Here is a 15300-nt window from a genome sequence, read left to right on the forward strand (position 1 = left end):
TTAAGCACGGAATACGCTCTATCGTTACCGTCTGCTTGAGAAATCGTCAATTTAACAAATAAATCTTCAATTTTCTTACCAAATTTATCGATGTTTTGTGACCCTTGTTTCGCCTTCATCAACTCTAATTGTAAAGCCGTCGCAGATTGTTTAGTAAGAAGATGAATTCTCATATCCGTAATTAATGCCTTAATAGACTCATATTTATTTTTTAAACGCAATTTTGCGCTCTCTGTTAAACGTGTTTTCAAAACAAAATTAATAAAAAATTGTTCGTGTTCTGTACTTAAAGTTTGACCATAAAAATCGATTGTGTCTATCAAATTTTTAGTTACCTCCTCCTCTCCTGTCATTACAGGGATGAGAGAAGTTGCAGTTTTCACATCAAATGAAGCCATGGTTACTGGTGATAAGTCCGGATGAGCCTCGAAACAAAATTTCAATATGTAATTATAGTAGGTTTCTATCTCCTCACAAAGATCCAAAATTAATTTAGCTTCTTCTATATTTATATTTCCTTCTTTAATACTAGAATCCAACTTTTCACGACTTAGTACATATTGAGAATACAAGTCAAGTGTGTCTAAATATTTTTGTTTTAACAATTCTTTCGTTCTTCTAGCTATACTCAACTTGGATAAATTTGTCTTTATACTCTTAATTTCTTTATGTATCCCTAAGATATCTAATGACATAATATTAATTAGTTTACGTATTAATTAAACCTGTCTGTCCATATTTTAATATTCACGAAGTTGGCACTTATTATTTCACTTTAATTTCACTTGAACTCATTCACTATTCACGAAATAAGTTCCGGTTACGGGCCACTCCTAGGTCTCCTCTGCTTGGCTGCACTGCTGTTGCTTCTACACGTCGACGATGTCCTTAGGAGCGCGTGCTTCGCGCCTGTTGTTAGACCGCCTGAAGGCACTTCTTGCTATCTCTTGTTGAATCCACCCTCGGTGGCACTTTTTGTATAATTTGTATAGACCGCCGATAGCCCCGATGATCAGCATAACCAATATGGTGCCCAATATGATGTTTGTCAACGAAACATTTTGGTGTAGCTGTTGGATGTCGGCGCTATTACTGCCGCCTGCCGCGTTTTGCGCGATAACCACCTCTTCTTTTGACGACGAAGAACCCATTTTAAAGTTTTAAAAAGTTTTTATGATGCAACTTGTAGTTACCACTATCGGCGATAAAATGTTCGTCTGTCATTTTTGCACTTAATCACGCGCGTACTAAAAAGTCCGAACCCGACACCGAACCTTAAAATGGCTGGGTCGCCATGTAAGGACGGGACGAGGCTAATTAAAGATGTTACTCGTATTGAATATGATTTATTACTGATCTCTCAAATATTAGATACATTGCTTTATATATTGTCTTACTACTACGTCACATGCCCTTCCAAAAGGAAAAAAAAAAAAAATTTTTTTCGAGTCTAATTATATATTTGCTTGTGATTATAACATGTAAGGACGGGACGAGGCTAATTAAAGATGTTACTCGTATTGAATATGATTTATTACTGATCTCTCAAATATTAGATACATTGCTTTATATATTGTCTTACTACTACGTCACATAGGACTCTAGAATTGGAAAATCTGAAAACAAGTGTACAACCGTATTATCAAGTTAAAATGCCAAGTTTTGACATACCTAGCGCGCGCCAGCCTCACGGCAGCCATGTGGCACTCGACGTGCACGATGTTGTAGTGCGACACGGTGGTGTAGCCGAGCGTCTTGCGTGCGCGCACCTCGTATTCTTCCACGGGGCAGCGCTTGGTGAACGTGTAGATGCCTAGCACCTGTGTAAAGAAAACACTTTGTTATAATATTAATAGTGGGGGTAATAGAATAGGACTAGCTCCATTCTTCAAGTGGATGTCGTAAGGGAGAAATTATACAAACATCAGGCCTCCCAAATCCATCTGGTTAGTGTAGGGAGTGTACGCCAAATCCATCGTTTGCCTCTGGTAAATTAGAGAGGATTTTCGTAATTGGTCCAAAATAAAAGGATATCCAAAATTAAAAAAAATAAGGAGGTTAATCAACTTTTACTACTATATGCAGAAAAAAGCGAATTGGACAAATTGCGAATGTGACTAATCGCGAATTTGTAAATTTTTCACGATTGGACCAATTGCGAATTGGACCAATCGCGCCTAAACGGTTGTGGAAACCATGAGGGAGGTGTTTTTCCATCAGTGGACGGCACTAGGCTGAAAAGAATGAAATGCCGTTAGCCCCTGAATTGGTCGGCTGGTACTTGTAGCCCTCGCGGCAGATGCAGCACACGGCGCCCGCCTCTTCGGCCAGGTGTCTCTCGCACCGCCATGGCGACACGCTTCTTAAGACTAATAGCCCCGCTAGCCCTGACATTGGTCGGCTGGTACTTGTAGCCCTCGCGGCAGATGCAGCACACGGCGCCCGCCTCTTCGGCCAGGTGTCTCTCGCACCGCCATGGCGACACGCTTCTTAAGACTAATAGCCCCGCTAGCCCTGACATTGGTCGGCTGGTACTTGTAGCCCTCGCGGCAGATGCAGCACACGGCGCCCGCCTCCTCGGCCAGGTCTCTCGCACCGCCATGGCGAGACGCTTCTCTTAGAGCTCTTACACACGAGCAGCACATTGACGACAGCAAAAGCGACCGCAGTCGCTGTCACTTGTCGGCAGCTAGCCGTCGACGTGCCCGCAGCAAGCTGTCGACACGTCGACGTCTGCCGTTGACGTGTCGACAGCTTGCTGCGACGACCGTGTCGGCGTACGTCTTTGTACAGGAGCCAGTTGAAAATGGATTTCATTTCATTGAAGAAACACTGTTGTTGCTTTTACTCCGTCGTCGTCGACGACATTAAGGTATGTTTGCTCCTGGACTACTGACAGTTGACCTTCAAAATGGCGGAGGCGGTTAGCTGTCGCCACCTGCCGGTGGCAGCCGCGAACGCGTCGACAGCACGGCGGCGGCATGTCGACAGCTAGCCGTCGCCTTCTGACGTCAACTGCAGTTACATGCGTCGACAGCAAATTGCTGTTTATGTGTAAGAACACTTAACTAATAGCCCCGCTAGCCCTGACCTTGGTCGGCTGGTACTTGTAGCCCTCGCGGCAGATGCAGCACACGGCGCCCGCCTCCTCGGCCAGGTCGGCCACCTGCTGCGTGAGCGAGCACTGCGCCGTCACTTGTCCGCGCTCGTTGCTGCGCATCCCTAGCGCGCCCAGCTGTCTCTCTCGCACGGCCATGGCGAGACGCTTTTTTTCCTGTTCAATGGGACAAAATTTACCAGTTTAATAAAACATAAGAAAGTATTCCTATAGTAGTATAAAATCCTGCAAAACAGCTTAGCCTAATCAACCCGATCACACGCGATCAGCCGGCGTGCAGCGATGGCGATCAATGCATTTAAGTTTGATCGCCATCGCTGTACGCCGGCCGATCGCGTGTGATTGCGTTGGTTTGACCGAACCTTAAAGCGCCTCCACAATAACGCGGTGTCTCGTGTCCTATGTCAACGAAGAGCGGCATGACAATCGCGATCAAACCAATGATATTTCTTGCTTGCGATCTACAGGCCAATATACGGCGCAACTTAACAATGTACCTAAGTCAGCGACGAGCGTTTTGCGTGATTTAGTACACCGCGTAAAAATTAACAAAAATCATATAAAAAATTCAAAAGTTCACCTGTCTAGTGAAGTCTCGGACTTCTTGCACCTTCGCAGCACACTGTGGTTGAGATCGCAGCGCTTCCAGGAGGTTCTCGGCCAGTGACCCCACGTGTTCTCCTGATGAGACTTGCTCCAAACGGTGGACTATTGGGATCACTTTCTCGCATACCAACATCTGTCATAATAGAATAAAACATAACAATATTAGCTTGAGGAGTACTCAAATGTATGTAGGAATTGAAATGCGGTAGTATTTATCCAGCTTTATTTGTAATTTTCCGGGATAAACCACAAGAAAAGTCCTCTATTTTTGTCTTCTCCAAAATCACCTTTCTTACTCACTCACTCAATCATTCCCTTTCACTCGTTCTTTTGCGTTCCGTTTCACGCACCCACATGTATGTATGGGTTCTGATATCAAATGACTATACGGGACTATTCCCAAATTCAATCAAAATTCAAATGACTATGCTACCTAATCTTAGAATCTGGGGGCACGGCAGTGCCCCCGCCAAGTCGAGCGCGAAGCAAACACTGCCGTACCATCCTTTACTGGAACCATTTCGCCGCATTTTCAGACCCCTATTTGAGACCCTCTGGATAAGACCAGAACGCAGAAATTTTCGTCATCTAGTAAGCTATAATCACATACTTAAAATCCAAAATTTCAAGTCTGTAGGTCATTTAGTTCCGAAGTTATGCGAAAGCAAAGTTTCGCATTTACGACACTCACTCACTGATGATCATCAAAATAGAACTAGTACTTCCCATAAACTCAGAGAGCTGAAATTTGGTACATACAGAGTTAGGGTTTAATGGCCACATAAAGGGAAAACTATAAAAACTAGGAAAATCGAAGATCTGGAGTAACATCACATTCATAATCAACAATTACTACTCCGGCACCGTGGTGTTCGCCTGTATCGCTCACCGCTAGATGGCGCTAGCACTAGCAATCGGTGTCCAGATTTTTTTCCTTTCTAGAGAAAGTCGTCGATTAAGTTGAATGTTGTGTAATTTGCATTTCGTTGATTTCGTTTATTATATTGTAAGGTTCGCTAAGGTTATGTTATTAAAACAATTCTGATTCGTTGTCCATTTTAAAGGTCATAGTCATAGTCATAGTCATATATGTTTATTGCATCATGTTGGTACATTTGGTCGTTGAGTTTATTTGCGTTTAATATCGTAAAAAAATGTCGCCACTTTCTACAAAAAGAAGTGAAATCCCACCAAAAACATTCTGTAAAAACTAGCCAAGTCTCGATGGTGCTGCTTGTTTATCTCTAAAAAGTAATGAAATCTAGACAAAGTCGTGCCAAGTCTATAATGGTTCCTTACTGCGATTTCTTTATTATTATAGTTAATGTTGTGTGACTTGGCCGTTGAACAATCTTTATTAAGATAATCATACATAAGTATTATTGAAATACGCAGCTTTATTAAACCTACAATTGACTGGTTATAGTTGAATCAACGTTTTCCAAGTGGCAATTTTCCATTGTCAATGGGTAGCGGTTCTGGCGACAGATTGGTGCAACGATATCATGGAGCACCTGGTTTTGTCACCCTTCAACGGCCAAGTCACACAACATTAACTATAATAATAAAGAAATCGCAGTAAGGAACCATTATAGACTTGGCACGACTTTGTCTAGATTTCATTACTTTTTAGAGATAAACAAGCAGCACCATCGAGACTTGGCTAGTTTTTACAGAATGTTTTTGGTGGGATGAATCTTACCTGAGTAGGCTCATGGTCGGCAGCGAGTCCAGTGAGGAACCGGAGGATGTATTTAAGGGCCGGCCGGCTGATGAACTCCTTTAGCTCGTCTGAGTCCGTGCACACCAAAGTAGGCTTGACACACGGGGCATGTTTCTGCATAAGAAAAGATTTCAAGTCTTGAAAAGATAACATTCACATTGCTAGGAATATACGAAGCTGAATGATTCCAGAAATTGTTGAAAAAGTATTGAACTTTGACAAAATATTAGGGCCCCCGCAAAAACTCACGCGGGCGCCCCCATATGCGGTTGTGTATTGAACTGTATTTAACAAATATCCTTAAACTGGAAGACTTTGTTGTTTACTTAACCATAGGTAGACAATATTTACAGATTGACCGCCAATTAAACTAGTGGAGGTTTACCTAATGAGGGTTTTCGCGTATGAAAAATCCGCCAGATGGCAATACGTAGACGCGAGGTCCAAATGCTGCATGATTGGTTATTTTTGACATGACATTAACAGATAATGTCAAAATCCACCAATCACGCAGCAGTCAGACCCCACATCCACGTCCTGCCATCTAGCGGATCTTTCATACGCGAAAACCGTCATTGGACCAGCGCTTAATTCAATCAGCTCTACATAAACCAGTCCACTCACCACAATATACTCCAGCGCATCGCGGACCACGCCCAGCGATATCAGGTAATCCTTGAGGGTACCGCCAATGGAGTTCCTCTCGATGTTAGCGCACAGTACACAGAACAGTTCCATTCGGAACTCCTCTTCGGTCCATTGTTCCGAGTCCAGCCGGTCGAAGTCCAGTACCGGCTTGAAGTGATCGACTAGCATCGCCATCTTGAGATCGTTGCCGTATACCAGCGCAGCGAGAACGCGCGTCAGGTGACCGAGCGCGACTGAGTTGCTTCGAATACCTATATTTAAAATAATGTTTTCATGAAAATCCTTTACAGTAGTTAATAAAGAACTAAAGTATCATGTAAATAAAGTATATCGATCATAATTATTTTCACTCACGAATAATAGAAAGTTAGTATTTTGATAATGATATTTTATTCTCGAATATAACATTTCTTTTTAATTACCTGGACACTCAGTGCAGTTGAGGAGAGCTTGGACGTATTCTGGACCTCCGAAAGTCAGGGAGAACTGCAGGAATGACTCCAAGCTTTCGCTGGCTGCTACAGATAGAATGCGCTCCATAATCTGTAACAAACATGTTAATTTACGATCGCGAAAACTTCTTTTATCATGAACCTACATTTATAGTTTGTGAACTTTGTTACTGCACTATGTGCATATTATGACGCAAGTATTTATATCATCCAGAATAGAATAGAAGCAGTGTTCAAGCGAACCCCCAACATCTTCGCTTAGTTAACATTATCACGTAGGTGGAAAATGAAATCTAACCAATGAAGCTATCGGCTAATTATTGCCAGGGGGACGCCACCGTCAATACAGATTTTTGCCACGTTGGAAACTATACAGTTGAACGATGGTGGCACCCTCCTGTCAATGAGGGCTATCGTTTTAGCGCTCACCAGTTAGCGCCACTGTAGAGTAAGGTCCTGTCACTTGCTAGTAGCGAAGACAGTGGCACCAACTGGTGAGCGCTAAAGTGGTAGGAAGACTATCGCATTTGCACTCATCAAGATGGCGCCACTGTAGAGTTAGGTCCTGTCAATCGCCAGGGGTGCCAACTGTTAAGTATAAAAACGATAGCCCTCATTAGTTTGGTGGGACAGTTCAGTGAACTTCAGTGTAGTGGGTCTATAATAAGCTGACTATCAACGTACCTCCAGCAACTGGTAGACTAGATGTGCCCTCGGCATGTCCTTCTCCTCGTCAGCGGCCAGATGCAGCGCGTGCAATAACACTGGCAGCGCGCGCGTCTCGGCACGCGTTAGCACGCGCACGCAGCGGCGCACGCGCGCGCAGAGAGACAGTAGGCGGAGTAATGTGGAGCATAGTGAGCGGGCCGCGCCTACGCGTTGGATGGCGGCTAGGCGCTGCAGCATTACTTCTAGACCGCCTGTTTGAAATATACAATCAGTTTTGTTGAGGAAGAGTGTTAATAATAATTGTTGGGCACCACACGGCTCATTGGAGAACCTTCTAGCTTTACCAACTACTCGTTGAGGTACTCTTTGCCTTATAAGTATAAAGGTTTATTGAGCGGCCGCTCTTGAGAAAACTAGAATTTGACTCTCAAATCTATTCTTGATTGATGATTTGCGAAAGTCGCTGACAGAATTAGATGCGAGTGATGGGACAAGCTAATAACAGGGCAACAATAAAATAGCTCGTATTCAGGGGAGGCGTAAGTCCAGTAGTGTATTGCTGATAGGCTGATAATGCTGGAATTCATTGTATTATAAATTGCTATTCTATTCGCTATCACTTACCGCAGTCAGCCAGCACATTCGCCATGCGGTACACTTGTTCATCGTCCACAGCCTCTGCATTAGTCTGGCTGAGCGTCTCCACAAACTCTTCTGTCGCGTCGCCCAAGAGCCCTCGCATTCGGTACACTACCCGCATTGCGTCGACACCTTCTCCGGAAGTACACCACACCTAAAAAATGAGACGGTTAATAAGTATCTTCAACAATTAAATCCCTAAAGAAATAATTTAAACCAAGATTTTAAATAGCAACAACGAACTAATTTGAATCTTCTCAACTCTAAATCTTTCCACTTGTTCAATTTTATGCAGAAAGAAGTCTCTCTCTAGATCAAATTTGATATTAACATAATTCCAAGACAGCAAGCAAGGGAAAGAGAGGTGACATTAGTCCTGATTTTTCTTACCTTCTTGTACACCTCCTTGACGGGCAGATCTAACGACATGATCTTGTTGCAGACGAGTAGCTCCATTCCGTTGTCATCCTCCAGCAAAGCCACGAGCTCGCAGTCAGTACAGATTTTGTTCTTCACGTCACGCATAAGCGGGCCCATTCCCGGCTCGAGGGACGAGTACGGGTTGCCTAACATGCGACCCTGGTGAATAAACAAAAGTTATTTAGTTTAACATTGAGTATCTTGGGTAGTCCAAAGGTTCAGTAGTATGAACCTTTTTGGTAGGAATTTATCCAGCGACTCTACCAGCATACTAGTTTAGGTGGTTATTGCCCGTTTTCACAATCAATCCCTAATTTTTAAGGGACCTCTATGAAAACAAAATTCCTGTTATGTGTTACCATAGGGGTCACTTAAAAATTAGGGATTGATGGTGAAAACGGGCATAGGAGTCTTAGAGTGGGTTGATGACTTGTGAAAGGTCGCCAATAGAAGTTAAGATGTGTCAAGACTGGATAAAATGGCGCATGTTGTGGGCTTCAACGCTTGCCACGTCTCGATGCATACCATCTCTGCTTCTAGATTGGAAATAAACTGTCTTCTCGTCACAGACTCCTACCGGCAAGATTCAGGACTGCTGCTGATCTTTCTCCATCTCCATTGTATTCAGCTGTTTCTGTTTCTGTGCCAGGATTGGAAGTAAATCTTCTTCTTGTAAGTCTCTTACCTGCAAGAAGTCCTCCTGTTGCGGATCTTTTTCTAGCGTTAGGAAGAATTCTCCGACGTCATTCTCCTCGGGGTAGATGATGGAGCACAGCCGCTCGAAGATGAACACCGGCGTGCGGTAGTCGTGCAGCGGGTACTTCTGAACGGTTTCAATGCAGACCGACATAAATTCCGCTGTTTCTGCCTCTGTACCTGTGGATGGAAATAAAACGTGAGCATTGTCATATTATTCAAAGTTTAACAGTCATGTAGTTACATATAGTTATTGTCCTATTATTTTAGTATTTTATCTTGTCTGTAGATAGCAAATAGGTTCGTTCGTCTTAGCCAAATGACGTCCACTGCTGGACAAAGGCCTCTCCCAAGGTTTTCCACAATGAACGGTCCTGCGCTGCCCGCATCCAGGCTCTTCCCGCGACCTTTACCAGATCGTCGGTCCACCTAGTAGGAGGCCTGCTTATGTTGTCTTCCAGCCCGTGGTCGCCACTCGAGAACTTTCCTGCCCCAACGGCCATCGTCTCTACGAGCTATGTGCCCCGCTATGAGTAATCCCATTCTTTTCTGGGCTAGTTGGTCACTGTGATGTCCACTGCTGGAGTAAGGCTGTAAAATGTTTCCCGCACAGAACGTCGGTCCACATAGTGGGAGGTCTGCCCACACTAAATCTTCATTCCAGGAAAATGCATGCAAGATAAAAATGGGGTAGGTATAGCATCAGTACCTGTGGTCATCTCCTCCAGCAACTCAAGCAGTTTCTCCTGTGTATCATCAGTGAGGCGAGTTCGTTGCACCACCAGCCTACGTAGAGACAGGTAGCCGCCCAACACGGCACCCACTAGGCGGCCTTTGTATGTGCGGCGCGCCCCGCTTTGTTCCAAGAACATGGCTAGCAGTTCTGTCAGACGCTTTAGGGCGTAACCTGTGGAGAAAATATACAGATCCAATCTAACTGTAGACTAAGTAAAGCTCTAATGAGTCTTTTGTAGACTGACCACAGCTTTGTGCGGTCAGATATCATGGAGTCTTCATCTTATCAAAAATCATCAGAATTTTACAAAATCTCTTACTATGTTAACGAAAACAGACATTTTGGCTTCAAAGTTAAAGTATACCTAACTTATTTATCGTAAAAATTGTTCTAAAATAAACGGTTCTTACCTTGCGCCAAGTCAGAGGTGAGAGTAGTCTCTTCAAGGCGATGCAGTTGTTCGATCTCCTTGGTCATTAAGTCTGCAATCTGCTGCAATACTCCGCGTAGAGCCAGGAACTGTTTCCATGGCGCCTCAGAAGCCAGACCTGATACCACAACAAATATTTTCAAATTAGTCTCAATTTCAAAGCTGAATAAAATCTAATAAAATAATGTGATGCACTCACTTTGGTAAAGTTGTAAGAATTGTTCGCTAGCTTCTCCAGCGCTTCCAACTTCAGGCAAGAAGCTTGTCAGTAAGATGAGAACCTGTGGAAAAATAGCCAATGAACACATCTGCGACAAGAAACTTTAAAAGCTAAAGGCGCTACTTGAAAAGCTATAGTAACTATCTACACTGGTCATCACAAAAATCGACCCTTCCGCGACAAGCACTTTCAAACGTATGCATCCCCACTTCCCACTAATATTGGCACCATTTAAAATCCTAGTTCTAAACTTCATTTCATTAAAGGAAAGGTTTTTACCCCAAAAATGTGTCTGTAGAAGAATCCAGAGTCACTTCTTCAAAAAATAGGTAGTTACGCTTGAGCCAACTTTTATGGCTATAAAACTGTTAAGTTGGGATTAATCGCTATCCATCTGTTAAGGAGGACACGTGAGATTATTATTTGGTTTTATAACCATAAAAATTGGTCTAATTTATCCCAGAGGTGAGCCCAAAGTGAGGTCTTTTTTCAAGTCACATTTATTGTATATGTTAATCGTTTAAATCGTTTATTAAGAAATTAAAAGTAGAAACGAGTTTTCCTGTAAAACGTAGGTGGGCCGATTTTTGTGGTGACCAGTATATTTCATTGGCATGTAGATACGTCTTATTTATTAATTTGTTCGGGTTCTTTTAGCCGAGATAAGACTAGCACTTACAGCTTTAGTCCTCTCGTAGGTGTCGCAAAGCGAGCGCACCATCTGGCAGGCGGTGTCGCGCGCGATGCGGGAGCTTGGGTCGAACATCACGGGCCGCAGCCAGCCGCCGTCTTCCAGCGCTAGTGGCCGCATACCGTGCGATAGCAGTGTCTGTAAGATATTAAATAAATAAATATTCGTAAACATATATAAACTGTAGTCCCAAACTAAAACATTTGTATAGCTTGGTCAGCGGCAGAGTTATGTCTAGCAGTGATTCCAGTAGAATAAAATAGGATCACCCCCACTTTTCCCGTGAATGGCGCGGCGATAGCGCGGCCCAGACGGCGCCAGTCTAACACAACGTTGCCGGCAGCGCGTGGTATCTTAATCTACTGTGACGTCAATACAAGCACTCGAGTCCAGATTTCTTAGCCACTATTGCGAACGGAGAGCTGTAATTTGAAGATCTATTACGTCGTACATACCCTCTCACGCCAGCGAAGCAGGTATTTCCTTGCTAGATGCGCGTCCCGCGGCGGCAACTCGGTGTCAGAGGGCGCGGCGGTAGCGCAACCCAGTCGGCGCCAATTTACCACCACGTTTCAGCGCGGGGTATCTTAATCTACTGTGACGTCAATACAAGCACTCGTGTCCAGATGTCTTAGCCACTACTGCGAACGGAGAGCTGTAATTTGAAGATCTATCATGTCGTACATACCCTCTCACGCCAGCGAAGCAGGTATTTCCTTGCTAGATGCGCGTCACGCGGCGGCAACTCAGTGTCAGGTGGCGCGGCGATAGCGCGGCCCAGACGGCGCCAGTCTAACACAACGGTGCCGGCAGCGCGTGGTATCTTAATCTACTGTGACGTCAATACAAGCACTCGTGTCCAGATGTCTTAGCCACTACTGCGAACGGAGAGCTGTAATTTGAAGATCTATTATGTCGTACATACCCTCTCACGCCAGCGAAGCAGGTATTTCCTTGCTAGATGCGCGTCCCGTGGCGGCAACTCAGTATCAGGCGGCGCGGTGGCAGCCCGGCCTAGGCGCCGCCAGTAGCGGTGCGGCACGCGGCCTGCCAACCACGCTGCTAAGTCCACAACGACGTTCCCAGCGGGTAACATGCCAGTCGGCGCCGGCGGTGGTGGCGACTTCTTGCTGAGCTTCATGTTGCGCGCCAGCTCTAGGAGGTTGAAGCCCTGGAATAAATGTACCAATGTAATCACAACATTTAAAATTCAGAAAGAGCGCGGCGAACGATTTAAGCGATGCTCTCTTGTTTTTGTTAATAAACTGTATGTTTATGCAGTTATTGTTGAAAATAAATGAGTCGAAATTAATTACTTAAGGGCAGATTTTTCAATCATCGAATGACTTTTAACTAAGGAATAAAATTGGCCTATTGATAGTTTCTGTATGGGAAATATGTCAAAATGAAAATTTTGTTCTTCAGACAAAAGATATCCAACGGTTGACCAATCAGCCTGAAGTGATATGCATGCATTATTACTAGGTATACCTTTACCACGTCAGGTTGTTCCTCCTTCGGAGGTTCGGCGGCGTCGGCGGCGGCAGCGGCGGCGGCGGGCGGTGGTGCCATCAGTTGGTGCATATACCGCATGCAGGGCAGGCCCACTTGTTGTAGCGCGAACTGGTGGGCTGTACCGAGATAAGTACTACTTAGCAATAGTTGACACGGAAAACCACTCAGTTACTATACGAATAAAGCTAGTTTTAGAGTCACGCTGACGCACGCTGACCGTCAGCGCTGACAGCCGTAATGTATGAAGCGTCGGCGCCGAGCGATCAGCGTCACTCAGGAACGTTCCCTTCAATTACATACATATTGATTCTAAAACCCGCCTAAAATTAAATTTTCAGAATTTTGCAAATTGAATTTTCAGAATTTTGTAAATTGAATTTTCAGAATTTTGCAATGTGGATAGGAGGACTTACAGTTCGGTGAAGATGTGTTGATGCCAGGCAATCCGGCCAGAACATCGGACTTCAGGATTGCATTTGCCGCAGGAGCGATGCCAGCCACTTCAGTCAGATGAGGGCAACACCTATAACATTGAATAAAGAATTAGTTTCAAAGACTCTGGTTTTATTGACTTATCTACCCTGGAAAGATGTTTTACTCACCAAACCCAGAGCTTGACGATACAGCGTAGTCTCGCCTCCCAACACTCAACGGAATCTTGAACTTTTACGAGTGACCCCAGTAAAAGAACCAATGGGCGCACCTATAAAAAGTACAAACTGTTAGCCACTGAATAATTTTTCTTTAAATTTTGCCAAATATGATACGACTGTCATTTCATACTAGTAATAACTACAGTTATTTTGCTACGATCTTACTGCTTTGCCAATAAGGTAAACTTACCGAGTTGTTATGATCTTGCGATGCAGCGTGGCCCATTAGCGATAGCGTGATTCGCTGAGTCAGCAAGTTGCAAAGTTGTTCTGTCGCCGGCAAATTGTCTCGGGTCACCAGACAGATCAGTGCACGGACCTCTTCCTGACACTATAAAAAAAATCAACTCAGTAAAAAAAGTTTTTAAAAAGAAGTCTGACAACTTAAAATACTTTTTTATTTTATTTAATACCTGGGGAGTTCCACGATGCAAGTTATGCTGGACCAGTTCTTGCACTAGGCCAAAGCGGCAAAGGCGAGTGCGGTGTTCCGCTTGAGAAGCTAGCGCTCGCAACAACGTCAGACATTGTTCGGCACATGCCAGCGAACATCCGTAGCAACCTCCGCCGGATTCTGTAAAGATAAAGAAAAGAAATGAATAACGAATAAAAAGATGATAAAAAAAAATAAGAATACAATGACTCAAAAACAAATTAATATCGAATAAAAAAGAAAAACATAGAATTATTATTTTCTGTAACCTTTTAGCTTTCATAGGAATGACACAACCAGTATATCGATTGAGTGGTAGAAAATGTCGGAAAGGTAAATCTTACCTTTGGCAAGGTCCCCGTCGTAGTTCTGCACTAAGCCAGCATAGACTGGCAAAGTATCGCCTTTGAGTTGCTCGCTTTGGGACCGGTCAAACGAGACTAGTTCTTTCCTAAAACAAAATATAATATCGTTACATTTTTAAGGATTGATTGAACATCATTTTGATTGCATGTACTTTTCCTATACTGAGAAAAGTCGAACATGGGGAGAAATAGAAGATTGTGAAACACGGTTTTCAATAATGAAGAATTATACGACTACGAATTTTCCGATTCTCACCTGCAAGCCAGCACTTTCTGTATGATCTTGGAGAGGTCCTCGAAGTGTCCTTTGCTATCGACACAGTACTTGTGCGCAAGAGTCTGTATGACGCGGTTGATCTGCGCTCCGCTGAACGACGTGTTGCTTGCGTTGCTATTCTCATCACCGGAGCGGCCTTCTAGACGGTGTTCGCTGATCTTGTGGAGTAAGGACTGTGGAAGAAAGTAAAATAAATAATGTGTTATAATAAGCTTGGGAAACTTTGGATGTTATTTCAGATCCAAAAAGTTGCTGCCAACTTTTAAGCTGCAACTAGAAAAAAGAGCCTCCTTTGACTTGCCAGTTAGATTATTCTCTCATACCAGAACACTGACTGACTTAATTTTAAATGGTCCTACTTTTGGATAACATGTCTTTACAAAGAACTCAGAAGTTCCTATTATCTATCTATCCAAAAGATTTTCAGCTATGTTGAGTGGCGTATGCGTGCTAGACATCTGACATTTGTATGACACGGCGGAAAGGTCTGGGTAAGCCCAGTATGCCCAACCCACGCTCACAAAGTATAATCTTCGCCAAGTTATTTAAAACTACAGTTTAACTGCTTACCTCCAGCACGGGCTTGTTGGCCGTAAGCTGCCTGTACACGCGATCTGCTTTATCCAGCAGAGCGCCAATGGTCTGCACCATCTTCTTGCGTTCTTCATCATTCTCGATGGTGTCCACAGCGCAGCACGGCCGCGCCGTCAGCGTATAGTCAAACTTGGCGTATTTGCAGAAGCCACAAGCATGGCAGAGGAACGGATCCTTTTCGTCGTAGTTTATGGCCCTGGAAATTAGTAACAGCTTTTTATTTACCTTGTAATTGAGGCAGAAAGGCTACTCTCCAAAACATAAAGCGAGAAAGTGACAGCAAAAGATATGTAGATTCAAAATTTCAAAAATAAACTGGCCGCGCATGGCGGTGATATTTTAGTGAAGGTTTAAGACCAGGCAAAATAAGTGTGAAATAAATCTAAAAACTTTGGACTAACAAGACAAAATTATA

The 15300-nt window shown here is 43.8% G+C and overlaps 1 protein-coding gene across 1 annotated transcript in view; it reads right to left on the reverse strand.

Moving 5' to 3' along the window:
• Positions 1–1586: 1586 nt before the first annotated feature.
• LOC114363167 (E3 ubiquitin-protein ligase-like protein poe) overlaps positions 1587–15300 on the reverse strand; it is a 63035-nt gene continuing 49321 nt past the window's right edge. The window contains exons 70-92 of the mRNA XM_028318814.1: positions 14862–15081; positions 14271–14464; positions 13994–14100; positions 13630–13790; positions 13407–13547; positions 13166–13266; positions 12977–13086; positions 12540–12679; positions 11974–12219; positions 11037–11186; positions 10337–10418; positions 10118–10255; positions 9681–9878; positions 8961–9151; positions 8246–8434; positions 7841–8009; positions 7232–7467; positions 6518–6638; positions 6072–6346; positions 5427–5561; positions 3699–3857; positions 3092–3274; positions 1587–1820 (exon numbers count right to left, since the gene is read on the reverse strand). Coding sequence (XP_028174615.1) covers positions 1602–1820; positions 3092–3274; positions 3699–3857; positions 5427–5561; positions 6072–6346; positions 6518–6638; positions 7232–7467; positions 7841–8009; positions 8246–8434; positions 8961–9151; positions 9681–9878; positions 10118–10255; positions 10337–10418; positions 11037–11186; positions 11974–12219; positions 12540–12679; positions 12977–13086; positions 13166–13266; positions 13407–13547; positions 13630–13790; positions 13994–14100; positions 14271–14464; positions 14862–15081 — 3865 coding nt within the window. The 3' untranslated portion in view covers positions 1587–1601. The remainder of the gene's footprint in view (positions 1821–3091; positions 3275–3698; positions 3858–5426; positions 5562–6071; positions 6347–6517; positions 6639–7231; positions 7468–7840; positions 8010–8245; positions 8435–8960; positions 9152–9680; positions 9879–10117; positions 10256–10336; positions 10419–11036; positions 11187–11973; positions 12220–12539; positions 12680–12976; positions 13087–13165; positions 13267–13406; positions 13548–13629; positions 13791–13993; positions 14101–14270; positions 14465–14861; positions 15082–15300) is intronic.

The sequence above is a fragment of the Ostrinia furnacalis genome, unplaced genomic scaffold (assembly GCF_004193835.3).
Source record: "Ostrinia furnacalis isolate ACB-3 unplaced genomic scaffold, ASM419383v2 OfSCF0397, whole genome shotgun sequence".
Lineage (NCBI taxonomy): Eukaryota > Metazoa > Arthropoda > Insecta > Lepidoptera > Crambidae > Ostrinia > Ostrinia furnacalis.